Source organism: Pantherophis guttatus, chromosome 17 (genome assembly GCF_059756535.1).
Source record: "Pantherophis guttatus breed Tessera chromosome 17, ASM5975653v1, whole genome shotgun sequence".
Taxonomy (NCBI): domain Eukaryota; kingdom Metazoa; phylum Chordata; class Lepidosauria; order Squamata; family Colubridae; genus Pantherophis; species Pantherophis guttatus.
Genome location: NC_142079.1, coordinates 14,562,773 through 14,576,887, shown reverse-complemented (window position 1 = coordinate 14,576,887; position 14,115 = coordinate 14,562,773). Strand labels below are relative to the sequence as shown.

General features: G+C 48.6%; 1 protein-coding gene across 1 annotated transcript in view; it reads left to right on the top strand.

The window, feature by feature from the left end:
• Positions 1-237: 237 nt before the first annotated feature.
• RTN4R (reticulon 4 receptor) overlaps positions 238-14,115 on the top strand; it is a 168,773-nt gene continuing 154,895 nt past the window's right edge. The window contains exon 1 of the mRNA XM_034438442.3: positions 238-2,919. Within this exon, the coding sequence (XP_034294333.2) occupies positions 2,802-2,919 (118 nt within the window). The 5' untranslated portion in view covers positions 238-2,801. The remainder of the gene's footprint in view (positions 2,920-14,115) is intronic.

The window sequence follows — 14,115 nt, the reverse complement described above, 5'->3', positions numbered from 1 at the left end:
CCTCCATCTTCAGTGGTGGAATCTCCAAAAATCCAAATTCTTGGAGACCCCAAAGTGTTCCTGTTTTACTCCTCACAGCTGCTGCCAGAGGAGTCGATCTGCTAAGGCAACAGGAGGCAGGAAAAGCTGTTTGTCCTAAGCCTTAAGCTTAAAGTGGGCTAAATTTTAAAGAATTGCTATTTTAAATGGTTCAAATTAAGCCCCTCTGTTACCCTAATACCATCTGGAAACTTTTTTTTTTTTTTTGAGCTTGAAGCTCAGCAGTGCTGGCCCTTGGACAGAAGACCAACAGCTGAAGAATCACCAGGCAAGTTGAAAATAATTTCAATAGACAAGCAGCATTTTGTTATGTTGGCAGGAAAACTCCATGGATGCGTCTAACTTAACAGTACATTGAAAGGATTCAATAGAGGGAAAAAAGTGACAAGTTGAGCTCCACTTTACGGGTCTTTCCTTGGCTTTCACGCACCTTTTACTTTTATTTTTTTCAACCCACCCAAATGTTGGAAACACGCAAGGTAGAGCTCTAGGGTCCACTGGTGTCAGCAGGGCTACCCTGACAAGTGAACGCAATCAGGGACAATTTGCTCTTGCTTGAGAAGTCAGAAAGTGTTAGATTGACAGCGGACCACAAGCCCCACCCCCAAGGTCCAAATGGTAGAGCGGTTCAAGTGAGCATCCTTGCGTATGTGAGAAGAGCTTCTTCTACGGGCCAGAAGGTGTCCCAGAACTGAGCCCCACAGGTCATAGTCTGGGGCCTCCAAGTCTGGAATGGCTCTCACCCCCACCTGCAGCTCTGCAAAGGTCAATCAATCAGAATAGAGCTGGAGGAGGTCTTCTAGTCCAACCCCCTGCTCAAGTAGACGACCTTATGCTATTTCAGACAAGAGATTGGCTATATCCAATCTCTTCTGGAAAACCTCCAGTGATGAAGCACTCCAAAACTTCTGAAGGCAACTTCTGTTCCACAGGTTAATTGTCCTCACTGTTAGGAAGTTTCTCCTTAATTCCAGGTTGCTTCTCTCCTTGATTAGTTTCCATCCATTGTTTCTCATCTTGCCTTCTGGTGCTTTGGAAAATAAGTTGACCCCCTCTTCTTTATGGCAGCCCCTCAAATACTAGAATACTATAATTTCACCCTTAGTCCTTCTTTTCTCTAGATTAACCAAACCCAATTCCTGCAGTCCTTCTTCATGTGTTTTTGTTTCCAGGCCTTTAATCATCTTAATTGCTCTTCTCTGCACTTTTTCCATAGTCTCAACATCTTTTTTGTAATGTGGTGACCAAAATTGGATGCAGTATTCCAGGTCTGGCCTTACTAAGGCTGTATAAAGTGGTAGTAATTCTGTACAGGATTTTGATTCTATGTTTGTTTATACAACCAAGGATGGTGTTAGCTTTTTTGGCTGCTGCCACACACAGCTGGCTCCTGTTTAAGTGGTGGTCCACCAGGACTTCAAGATCCCTCTCACAGTTACCGTTTTTGAGCCACGTTTCACCTAATTTATATCTTTGTAGAATTCACGGGAGTTGGTTAAACTCCCTTCGCCACTCGCCTCGGGACGGCCAGGCCCCTAACTGGGGGTTTCGCCCAGCCAGCCCCGCTTATTGATCGGGAAGGACGGGCCCGCCATCCGCGGGTGGGTCCAGGCAGGGCCCGCCGGGCCTCCAGAGTCGTCAGGAGGGGCGGCGGGTTGGCGGTCCCTCGACGCACCGGGATGGCGGCCGAGAGAAGGCGCAAGGAAAGCGGGCAGAGCCGAGCGCGGCAGTGACCATGGAGCGCCTCACTCAGGCGCCGCGCCCAGGCCAGGCGCCTGGGAACCGGCCGCTAGCAACGAAGCGCCCGCGGGGTAAGGCGCGGGGCAGGGGGGAAGAAGCTGTGGAAAATCTCCTCATGGCCAAGAGCGCCCGGCTGGTAAGCGCTCTGCAGAGCTCCGGGAGCGGCCCTCCCCTTTGGGGGGCGCCTCGCCCCCTCCTCGGCGGCCTTGAGGTGGCTCCGTCCCTCACGTAATGAGCGCCGCCCGGAGAGGAGCAGTCCGGAGCGGGCAGCAGCCTATCCTCCGTCCGAGCGCGGCCCGCCTTCCTCGCCGGGAGGGCGTCGCCCCTTCGGCGAGTCCCCCTGAGGCCGCCTCGCCCCGGCCGCTCTCCTTCCTTAGGCAGCCCCGTCAGCCGCGGCTGTGGCGCCCAGCGGGCTCGGCTCCTTCCCTCGCTCGAGCGGCTCAACCTGCCGCGGGGCTCAACGCTCGCCAGCTCCGCCCCGGGCGAGGCCGAGCGTGGCCGCAGCGAGCGGCTCTTCATCCGCTGCTCCGGGCGCTTCCCCGGCTGAGCGCGCGGCGGCTGCGGCCCCTCCTCTCCTCCGCCTCCCTCCCCCCCCCGCCAGTAAATCCGATCTAGGCCGAGCCGTCTCCCTCCCACCACGTGATCCCATCCGGCGTCCTACACCTTTCGGGCTCGCTCGCTCGGCGCGGCGCGGCGCACCTCGGCTCTCCAAGCAGGGACCCCGGCGCCCCGCCTCCCGGACGCGGCGGCAGCGAAGCGAAGGGAAGCGAAGGGGAGGGCGGGGGTCGGAACGCGTCGCCCGGGGCTGGGAGCCGCGCGGGGGAGGCGGCCCGGATCGGTGTCCTCGCCGCCGGGAAGGAACCCAAGAGCCGCTCGCCCCGCATCCGTCCCGTTCCCTGCGCCTGGATGCTGGCTCCGGCCGCCGGACTGCTGCGCCTCGCTCGCTCGAGGAGCCGGGCGGCCCTCCGCGGAGACGCCGGCAGAGGCAGCCCCTGGCTGGCCGCGCCCGCTCGGAAGTTCGCATGAGGCTCCGCGGCGCCTGCCCGCCGCCGCCGCCGCCGCGCCCCTCCGGGGAAGGATTGCTGCCCCCCGAGACGTGCCTTGCCCGAGCGCCTAAGATGAAGAGGGCCATCGCCGAAGGTAGGCAAGAGGGCGCCCGCGGGAGGGAGGCAGGGAGGGAGGGAGGCAGCCCCGGGCTCGGCGCGGCAGAAGTTCCGCCTGGCAAGTTTGGTGCGCGCGGGGGGCTCAAGCCGGAGAGGGGACGGGGGGGGGAGGCGGGCGAGGCCGTCCGATCCCGGACCCCCCCCCGGGAGAGATGCGCTTGGACGCAGAGTTGCGCGGCCGAAGCGGCTCCCGCGCGACTCAGGCAAGGGTGGCAGGGAAGCCGCTGCGCGGAGCCAGGCGTTGCGGAAGAGGAGCAGCCGCCGGGGTCTGTGTCGGGGAGACGGGGGGGGGGGGACACGATTGACGGGTCGCTTCTGCCCCCTGGGGCTTTGCCGAGGAGGGGGCTTCGGTGGGAACTCCGGGCCTGCTTTGCGGGTGGCCGGGCAGCCCCAGAGGGCCGTGGGGAGGGGGGCGTTTCTCTCTCTGTTTCCCCCCCCACCCGCCCAGGCTGGAGGCGAAGGCGTCGAGAGGCTGGGCGGGCGGGCTCTGCTTTCCAGCCCGAAAAGCGCCGCAGCGGTTGATTTGTAGGCAGGACCCCCTCCCCTTCTTTCTCTCCCCCCCCCCCCCACGTGCAGGGTCTCCACCTCGGGAGCGTCCTGGAGGCAGGCCTCGGGCTTCCCTGAAAGCCCCCCCCCCCTTGTTGGCTTTCGCCTCTTTTCCCGGTGGCCTTTTGTGGGGGGGGGGTCTGCAGCTCCGGCAGGTGTCTGCAGAGGTTGCAATGCTGGGCGAGGAGGGGGGGTGTTCTCTCCCCTTCCCCTGGCCAGCCCCCCCTCCTCCTGGGCCTTTCCTGTGGAGCCTGGAAGGGGGGGGCACCAGCAAGCGGCGATCCCTGCGGAAGGCTCGGTCTTGTGGAGGGGGGGGGATTCCTCCTTACACCGGTCCCCCCTCCCTTCTGCTGACAGCCGGACTGATATTAGTCAATGGAGGTTTTGCAAAGCTTTTTGTTCAGTGGCAAGAGAAGATTGCGGCGGCCCGGGGCAAGGGAGGAGCCCCCTCCCCACTCCGAGGGCAGGAATTTAACCCCCCCCCCATACACACCCAGACCCCTCCCCTGCAGAACAGGGCCAAATAGCCTGGCCAGTGAAACCCCATAGATAAGAAAGAGTTGGCCAAAGTTTCCAGTGATTTATTTCAAAGGCAGGACACAGGCTGACGTTCCCAGCGGGGGAACCGAAGGAAAAAAAAAAAAGGAGGAAAGTGCTTTACGATTAGAGGAGAGCGAGTATTCCCCCCTCCCCCCCCCAGGTTAAAGGAAACATCTTGCTCGGTCGCACTTTGTATTGTTCGTTGCAACGACGGGTAGCGATGACCTCCAGCAGGTTGGGGGTTCCCTGCGGTTAGAGGGTTTTCTTCGGATCAAAGCGGCTGGTGTGTGAACCGCTGGCCTTCCAGCCGCTTGGAGCGCAGACTTACCCATTTGAAAAGAGGGCTGGGGGGGTGGATGGCTCCGAAAAGTGAGGTGGAGTTTGGGGAGGAAAAGGTGGAGGCATCCAGAGGCAAACCAGGTGGTATTCGTGTGAAAAGGCAGAAATTGATCCGCTTTGAAGCTACATCTCCTCCTCCTCCTCTTGATCTTCATCCTCATCGTCAATGAAAAGATATTCCTTCGTCCTCCTCCTCCTCCTCCTCCTTCTCTTCCTCCTCCTCCCTCCTTCTTTCTCCTCCTCATTCTTTTTCTTCTCCTCCTCCTCCTCCTCTCCTCCTCCTCCTCCTCCTCTTCTCCTTCTCCTTCTCTTCCTCCTCCTCCTCCCTCCTCCTTTCTCCTCCTCCTCATTCTTCTTCTCCTCCTCCTCCTCCTCCTCCTTCTCTCTCTGTTACTTTTCTCAGCTTCATGTAAAATATGCCTTAGTCAATAGTGCTAAACTGGATTAAGGCTGGAGGGGGGGGGGAATTTCATGGAAAGTGAGCAAATATTGTGTAGGCTGGGAATTGCTTTCGTTCCACCTTCCCCCCCTTTTTTTTTCATGGTGCTCTGGGTGAAATCAGCTGGGAAGGCTGCTGCGGGGGTCTTAGAGGAGAGCCTACCCGGGCTGGGGGCAGGGTGGGTGGGTGGGGGGAAGGCAGCCAGAGCTCTTCCAAGTGAGCGGGTGGGATTTATTGATCGCATCCTTGGGTCGGGGAGCCCTGGGGCAGGTGGACAGACTGGGCGGCTGATGGGGGGTATCCTTTGGGAGGGGGGCAAAGGGACGGCGAGGGGATGGGGGAAAGGGAAAGTGCCATTCCAAGGGTACCACCTAGTGGCAATTCTCTCAGGGAGCCAGGAAGGAGGGGGAAAAAAGCTGTACAACAGGCGGCCCTCCAGACAGAGGACTTCCCTAAGACTGGGGGGGGGGGGCTGGTTGAATGAGGTTCCCACCTGGATTTACGCCCTGGATTTATTCCCCCCCCCTCCTATTACGTTGGGAAGATTCTGCGTATCTTAATGGATATTATTGGCTGCTTCTCTCACTCTCCTAGGCTGCTTTACAGGGAGACATTCATTCTCTCCCTCCCTCCCTCTCTCTCCCCCTCTCTCTCTCACACACACACCTTCTTTCTTTCTCTCTCATTCTCTCCGTCTCCCTCCCTTTCTCTCTCTCCCCCTCTCTCCCTCCCTTTCTCTCTCTCCCCCCTCTCTCCCCCTCCATTTCTCTCTCCCCCCTTTCCCTCCCTCCCTCCCTTTCTCTCTCTCCCCCTCTCTCTCCCCCTCCCTCTCTCTCCCCCCTCGCTCTCCCTCCCTTTCTCTTTCCCCTTCTCTCTCTCCCTCCCCCTCCTTCTCTCTCTTCCTCCCTTTATCTCTCTCCCTCCCCCTTTCTCCCCCCCTCTCTCCCCCTCCCTTTCCCCCTCTCTCCCTCCCCCTCACCTCTCTCTCTTCCTGATCCTCCCTCCCTCTCTCCCTTCCTTCCTTTCTCTCTCCCTCCCCCTCTCCTTCTCTCTTTCTTCCTCATCCTCTCTCTCTTCCTCCCTTTCTCCCTCCCTCCCCCTCTCCTTCTCTTTTTCTTCCTCATCCTCTCTCTCTTCCTCCCTTTCTCCCTCCCTCCCCCTCTCCTTCTCTTTCTCTTCCTCATCCTCCCTCTGTCAATCCCCCTCCCTCTCTCCTCCCTCCCTCTCCCGTGTGGTTGATGGTTATGGATATGACTTCAATGCAGCAGAGAAACCAAAGAGCTCCTTGTTTGCTTGCAGCAGAAATATCTCAGGGTGCCTTCAAAGCACTTTAGATAGATTTTGCCTCTTTCAGTTTCCTGGGCTAAATTAACTGGTCAATTAATGGGAAATCTTTAGGACTATGTGAAAAAAAAAATCTAATTAAATGAGAGCATGGAGAATATTGGGCTCCAAAGGCTTAGAATCCTGGGATCGTTTGATTCATTCGTCCTGGCTGCTGACAATTTGCTTGCCTTAAACCCCTCAGAAAAGTTCTCTTGGGAACAGAAAATTGTGTGGATATGTATTCTGCCCCCCTCCGTTAGCTGGTGAAAGGACCAGGAGCCTGCAAAAGATTGTGTGTTGCATCTCATGGGGAGAGCATCATAGCCGTCAGTTCAGCCCTTCCTTCCTTCCTTCCTTCCTTCCTTCCTTCCCTTCCTCCCCCCTCCCTCCCTCCCTCTTTCTTTTCCTTTCCTTCCCTTCCCTTTCCTGGAATCAATCCTTCCTTCCTTCCTTCCTTCCTTCCTTCCTTCCTTCCTTCCTTCCTTCCTTCCTTCCTCCCTTCCCTCCCTCCCTGTCCCTTTTCTTTCCGTCTTTCCTCCCTCCCTCCCTCCCTCCCTCCCTGTCCCTTTTCCTTCCTTTCTCCTGTCCTCCCTCCCTCCCTGTCCTTTTTCTTTCCGTCTTTCCTTCTTTCTTCCCTCCCTCCCTCCTTCCCAAATAAAAAACACTCTCCTGGTGGCAGAAGCAAGGGAAAGGAATTGGGCATCCCTCTATCAGAAAGGAGGCTGCTGTGTTTGTCTATGAATGTGAGAGTACAAAATCCGCTACAAACTACCCAGAAAATCATTTCAGCAAAGGAATGTATTAATCTCCATAATATATATATATATATATATATATAAACAGTATGCAGTGCCACAGAAAGTTGCTCGTTGTTATTATTATAATAGAAATGTCTAATCAGTCTTTAAAACCCACACACAGGAGGGGAAGGAGAATCCGCTCCCCCACCCCGACCCGGTGTAAGGGATAATCCAATTGTTGTGTAGGTTTCTAGGGCATGATGAAAAATCCCTACGCAGAATATGAGAGCTTCAAGCCAGGAGATGCAGAGTTTACACCAGGTGCTGATGCACGCACCTTCAGGGCCCATTATCTGATCAGGTGCGCAGAAGAGTTGCCATTGGCTGATCCGAGCGAGCTTTGAAGCCAGAGGAAAACAGTATTGGGTGGGACAGCAGCTGGGTGGTTGGGAGACGTGGCAGTGGGGAGTCAATAACCGAAAGGTGTGACCACTGCCTCTTTTTTACACACCACACCTGTAAAAAAGGGCAGCAGCTTTGATTTCACAGTAGTGCCCAACAATGTTTCTGCCTCTGCTGCAGAGGTTGCTAATATTAGATTCAGATTAACAGAGTTGGAAGGGTCATCTAGTCCAACCCCCTGCCCAAGCAGACTCTACACCATTTCTGAGAGGTGGCCGTCCAGTCTCTTCTTGAAAGCCTCCAGTGATGAAGCTCCCACAACTTCCGAAGGCAACTTCTGTTCCATGGGTTGATTGCTCTCACTGTCAGAAAATTCCTCCTTATTTCCAGGTTGAATCTCTCCTTGTTCAGTCTCCATCCATTATTCCTTCTCTGGCCTTCAGGTGCTTTAGGGAATAGTTTGACCCCCTCCTCTCTGTGGCAGCCCCTCAAATATTGGGAGACTGCTATCACGGCTCCCCTGGTCCTTCTCTTCACTAGATTAGCCAGGCCCGGTTCCTGCAACCGTTCATCATATATTTTAGTTTCCAGGCCTTCGATAGATTCAGATTAACAGAGTTGAAAGGGCTCTTGTAGGTCATCTAGTCCAACCCCCCGCCCAAGCAGGAGACCCACCCTACACCATTTCTGACAGAAGGAAGTCCAGTCTCTTCTTCAAAGCTTCCAGTGATGAAACTCCCACAACTTCCGAAGGCAACTTCTGTTCCATGGGTTGACTGTTGTCACTTATTAAAGTGAGAACCTCAGTTTTCATTCCAGAGTGACAAATGGTGCACCAAGAACAAAGATCTACTACAGGTTTTCTCAATCTTAGCAACTTTTAAGAAGTGTGGATTTCAATTCCCAGAATTCCCCGGGCAGCATGAATTCTCCTGGAGTTGAAGTTCACAGATCTTAAATTTGCTATGTTTCGATGAACTCGTCCTTACAGTAGGAGAGAAATATTTATGGGTGAACAATATCTTCCTTTTTGAAAGTAAAAAAGAACTGAATTTATCTATTAGGCACGCGTAACCGCGCATACCTTCCCTCTCCCTTGTTTGAATAACCTATTCTACAGTTTTGTGCAGTAGTAAAAACATAAGAATGGATTATTCTTTAATAAGGAAAATTATATCAGCTTAATTTAACAGGCCGCAGAATCTTGTTTTCTTGGTATAAATTGAATGCCCTTTTCTTTGATGGTGTATAATTGCCATCAAGTGCATAGAGCTTTTTTAAAAAAAACTCTTTTTTTCCATTCCTGTTCCAGATGAAAAAGAAGTAAAAGTTAAATCGGCCATTAAGTGTACTTTATGTGAGCTTCGGGGGGGAGGGGGTTCTTGCAAGGAGTGGGGGGGGGATCAGAAAGCCGGGTTGCTTTTCCCATGTGCCCCCACTGCTTTCTTTTTTTTTAATTTGATTTATATGCCGCCCTTCTCCGGAGACTCAGGGCGGCTTACAATGCGCTAAGCAATAGCCTTCATACTTTTGTATATTTATACAAAGTCAGCTTATTGCCCCCACAACCTGGGTCCTCATTTCACCTACCTTAGAAAGGATGGAAGGCTGAGTCAACCTTGAGCCTTGGAGAGATTCGCACCTGCAGTAATTGCAGGCAGCTGGTCTTAATAACAGGGTGCTTTAGACCACTGTACTACCAAGGCTTTTACTTCTCAAAGTATCAATCCATCAGAATAGAGCTGTAAGGGACCTTGGAGGACTTCTATTCCAGGGGTCTCCAACCTTGGCAACTTTAAGACTTGTGGACTTCAACTCCCAAAGCTTTGCTGGCTGAGGAACTCTGGGAGTTGAAGTCCACAAGTCTTAAAGTTGCCAAGGTTGGAGACCCCTGTTCTAGTCCAACCCACTCCCTCTCAAGCAGGAGACCCCATACTATTTCAGACAAATGGTTGTCCAGTCTCTTCTTAAAAACCTCCAGTGATGAATTTCCTCAAATATCCAGAGAGAGAAAAAATTGCAGACTACAGGAACCATTTGCACCACTCAGGTGACCCTGAGGACACAGATAAACCTCCAGGTGGCCTCAACGACCCTCTTAAAAGGATGCAAATGACCAGCTGTCTGCAAGGAATATAAATCCTTCCATTCCCCACCATCCGGTCAGAGCTGAAGAAGCTTCTTGGATGAGAAGCGAAATGTCTTCAAAGGAAAAAACACAAGAAAGTCCGAAAGTCCAGTTGCCTCCTAAAAAAGCACCTTTGGGACAACCATGACCTGGATGATTGAGAATCTCTATAGACCTCCAGTGATGAAGCACCCAGAGGTTCTGGAGATAAGCCATTCCACTGAATAACAGAATAAAGGAGTTGGAAGGGACCTTGGAGGTCTTCTAGTCCAACCCCCATATACCTATACCATTTCAGACAAGTGTCTATCCAGTCCAGTCTCCTCTTAAAAACCTCCAGTGATGGAGCACCCCCAGCTTCTGACAGCAAGCTGTTCTACTGGTTAATTGTCCTCACTTTTGGGAAGTTTCTCCTTAATTCCAGGTTCTCACAGAACCTCACAGTATCCTGCAGTAAGTCATCTGGCCAAAGAGCTTCTAAGATGCAGATGTCAATGCAGTTAAGCAGGTGTGACTTTTTGTAATAATCTAACTAATAGTGGCCCACACTAGAATGTGGAGATTAAATGTTATCTCAGTGCCTCTTTTCCCAGAACTTCCCTACAACTTTGGGTCTCCTTATTGAAATTCTAACCAGGTTGGATCCGGCATTTTTCAGATTAGCCAAAGTCCAGGCCTAATATCTTTTGGGTTCCGTTTTATCTTATATATTCTGAGCTGCTTTATAACTGGGATGCTCTTACTGGATACAAGATAAGTTCAAAAAGGTTTGCCTACAATTGGGATTATAGTGGGACAATTTGTCAATGTGATTTTTTTTTTTTGAAAAATTAGTAACAGACTAAGGAGGGACGTGGTGGCTCAGTGGCTAAGATGCTGAGCTTGTCGATCGAAAAGTCGACAGTTCAGCGGTTCGAATCCCTAGTGCTGCCTAACGGGGTGAGCTCCCATGACTTGTCCCAGATTCTGCCAACCTAGCAGTTCGAAAGCACGTTAAAAAATGCAAGTAGAAAAATAGGAACCATCTTTGGTGGGAAGGTAACCACGTTCTGTGCGCCTTTGGCGTTGAGTCATGCCGGCCACATGACCACGGAGACATCTTCGGACAGCGCTGGCTCTTCAGCTTTGAAACAGAGATGAGCATCGCCCCCTAAAGTCGGGAACGACTAGCACATATGTGCAAGGGGAACCATTACCTTTTAAAGAGGCGAAGATTGTTTCAAGTTGTACACTCATTTATCTTACAACTTTTAAGGATGTACCATAATTGACAATTATGCATTACTCTGGCCAGCTATGTTTGCCCTTTGGAGATCTCAGCTAGTCTTTAATGGAAATGGAGCGAACTGAACTTTAGCTTCCTTTAAAAGATGATTTGTTGGATAAATCACAATTGACTGGATTCACATATCCCACAAAGCCATGGGTTTTTTTTTTTTTTGTTTTGTTAGATTGTTGTACAAACCCAGTTTAGTGACTAAACTAACATTTTTGAATAAGCAGTACGACTCAAGTTTTTTTTTTTCCACCCCATCTTTATTATTTTTAGAAGCAACTCAAGTTGGTGAACATATGTAATAGAGGTAGTCTTTGACTTACGACCACAATTGAGCCCAGAATTTACGTTGTTAAGTGAGAAACTTGTTAACTGAGTTTTGCCCCATTTTACGATTTTTCTTGCCATGTTTGTCCAGTGAATCGCTTCAGTTGTTCAATTAGTAACACGGTTGTTAAGTGAATCTGGCTTCCCCATTGACTTTGCTTGTCAGGAGGTCGTAAAAAAGGGGATCATGTGATCCTTGGACACAGCAGCGGTCATAAATACGAACCAGTTGTCAAGCATCCGAATGTAAATCCCGTGAGCATGGAGATGCTGCAGTGGTCATAAGTACGAAAAATGGTCATAAGTTGCTTTTTTCAGTGCCGTTGTAACTTCAAATGGTCACTAAATGAGCTGTTGTAAGTCGAGAACTACATGTACTCTTTCCCCCTCTTATTTCCTCAACACAACAACCCTGTGAGGTGCACTGGGCTGACTGGTGATTGACCCAAAGTCACCCAGCAGCTTTCATGCCTAAGGTGGGTGGATAACTTCAGAGTAAATCCGCTCATTCTTCCTAGCGTAATTTCTGGGCTGAAATTATTGGAATAAATCCTTTAAATTGTACACAAAATTTATATTTGCATTGTACACAAAACAGATGGACCCTTTCACACCAGTTCAAACCATCATAGTTTACTCTGGAAATTACAGAATAGAATTAGAATTCTTTATTGGCCAATTGTGATTGGATACACAAGGAATTTGTCTCCGGTGCATAAGCTCTCACTGTACGTACAAGCAACAAGTGATAAATCCTGATCATAGTCATAAAATACAATCATCATAAATCACAAGATACAACCCCCTCAGTGATAGTCATAGGATACTGAATAAGTAATCAACATGAATCATAATAGGATACTAAATAAAAGTAATCAACATAAAATAAAATAAAATATAAAATAAAATAAAATAAAATAAAATAAAATAAATAAAATAAAATAAAATAAAATAAAATAAAATAAAATAAATAAATCATGGGATACAGACAACAAAGTTATAGTCATAAGAAGCTAAGGAAATAGGTAATATTTCCTATTATCCTTCCCAAGATGAGAAGGATAATAGGATAATAGAAGGATAATAATAATAATAATAATAATAATAATAATAATAATAATAATAATAATAATAATAATAATAATAATAATAATAATAATATATAAGTGCAGCAAGCAGGCTGTGAAAATGGAGAACATTATAAAAACAACAGAAACAAAGGCAGAATATAAGGAAAAACAGCTGGATGACAGATTAAACAGATGGCGAACCAAAGTTTTGCATGGACAGCACTTGAAAAAACATTGAAGGAAAATGTGATGACAACTTGACATGGGCATGGCTTAAGATGGGAACCATCAAAAAAGAAACGGAAGGTTTAATACTCGCTGCTCAAGAACAAGCACTACAAACTAATGCCATGAAAGCAAAGATACAAAAATGCACCGACAATCCAAACTGCCGACTTTGCAACAACAAAGTGGAAACTGTTTCACATTTAATATGTGAATGCAGCAAAATCGCACAAACTGATTACAAAGCTAGACACGACCGAGTTGTTAAATTAATCCACTGGTCATTATGTAAAAAATACGACTTACCTGTATCCAAAAAGTCGTGGGAACATAAAGTAGAAAAAGTTATAGAAAATGAGAAGGTGAAGATCTTGTGGGACTTTCGAATACAGATGGATTGTCACTTGGAACATAACACGCCAGATATCACAATTGTCGAAAACTGAAACATACAATTTATTGACGTTGTGGTACCAGGAGACGCTAGAGTCAAAGAAAAAGAACTGGAAAAAATTATGAAATATCGCGACCTGGCCACCGAAACTACATGGCTATGGATAAAACATTTAACAGTGATACTCATTGTCCATCATTATTATTAAATATTAAATATTAAAATATATTTTAAGAAGATACTTGGTTGATACCTAGGACGCTGGCAGCAACCCGTATCAACCATTAGTACCAGTTAATCGTATTTGTGACACATTTTTAAATGTTCAGTTGACTGAGTTTGATGTTTAATGAATAAAAGAGATAATAATAATAATAATAATAATAATAATAATAATAATAATAATAATGCTATAGCAGTGTATACTGCTATACACACGTCAGAGTCGAAGAAAAAGAACTAGAAAAAAATCACGAAATATCGTGACCTGGCCATCGAAACTACGTGATTATGGATGAAACGTGGCAATGATACCCATTGTCATCGGGGCACTTCGTATCATGTCCAAGAATTTTACAAAACACATCAAGAAATTGCAGCTTCCTCCAATAACACCAGCAGAACTGTAAAAAACTGCGCTACTTGGAACATCGTACATCTTAAGAAGGTACTTGGTCGATACCTAGGATGCTGGCAGCAACCCGTATCAACCATTAGCACCAGCCAATGGTATTTGTGACACATTTTTAAATGTCCAGTTGACTGAGTTTCATGTTTAATGAATAAAGAGATGATGATGATGATGATGATGATGATAACAACAACAACAACAACAACAACAATAATTGAAGTTGAGCGACTGTGGAAAAAGAAATCGTGTGTTGTCCCGATTGTAATTGGAGCCCTTGGAGCAATACCCAAAGGGCTACCCCGCTATTTAGAAATTCTAAATTTACTGGACTTGAACATTTTGACTCTACAAAAAACCACCTTACTCAGAACAGCTTACATCCTCCGACGATACCTTAACAGTTCCTAGGTCCTTGGTTAGGACTCGAGCTGCTGAGCTATTAACCAGCCTCAAAGGCTGTGAATCTCACCAAAGATTAACCAATAATAATAATAATAATATTTAAGAAGATACTTGATTGATAGCTAGGAGGCTGGCAGCAACCCGTATCAACTATTAACACCAGTCAATTGTATTTGTGACACATTTTTAAATGTCCAGTTGACTGAGGTTCATGTTTAATGAATAAAAGAGATAATAATAATAATAAATTATGTCGTGTAGATTTTATGATAATTTAATAGACTTTGCTGTGACAGTTATGAGTGTGGGTCATTCATGAATGGTTTGGTCACCCTGTCAGTCTTTAAATTCAGCTCACATGCTCCCATCTGGAGCTTCACAAGAGGCA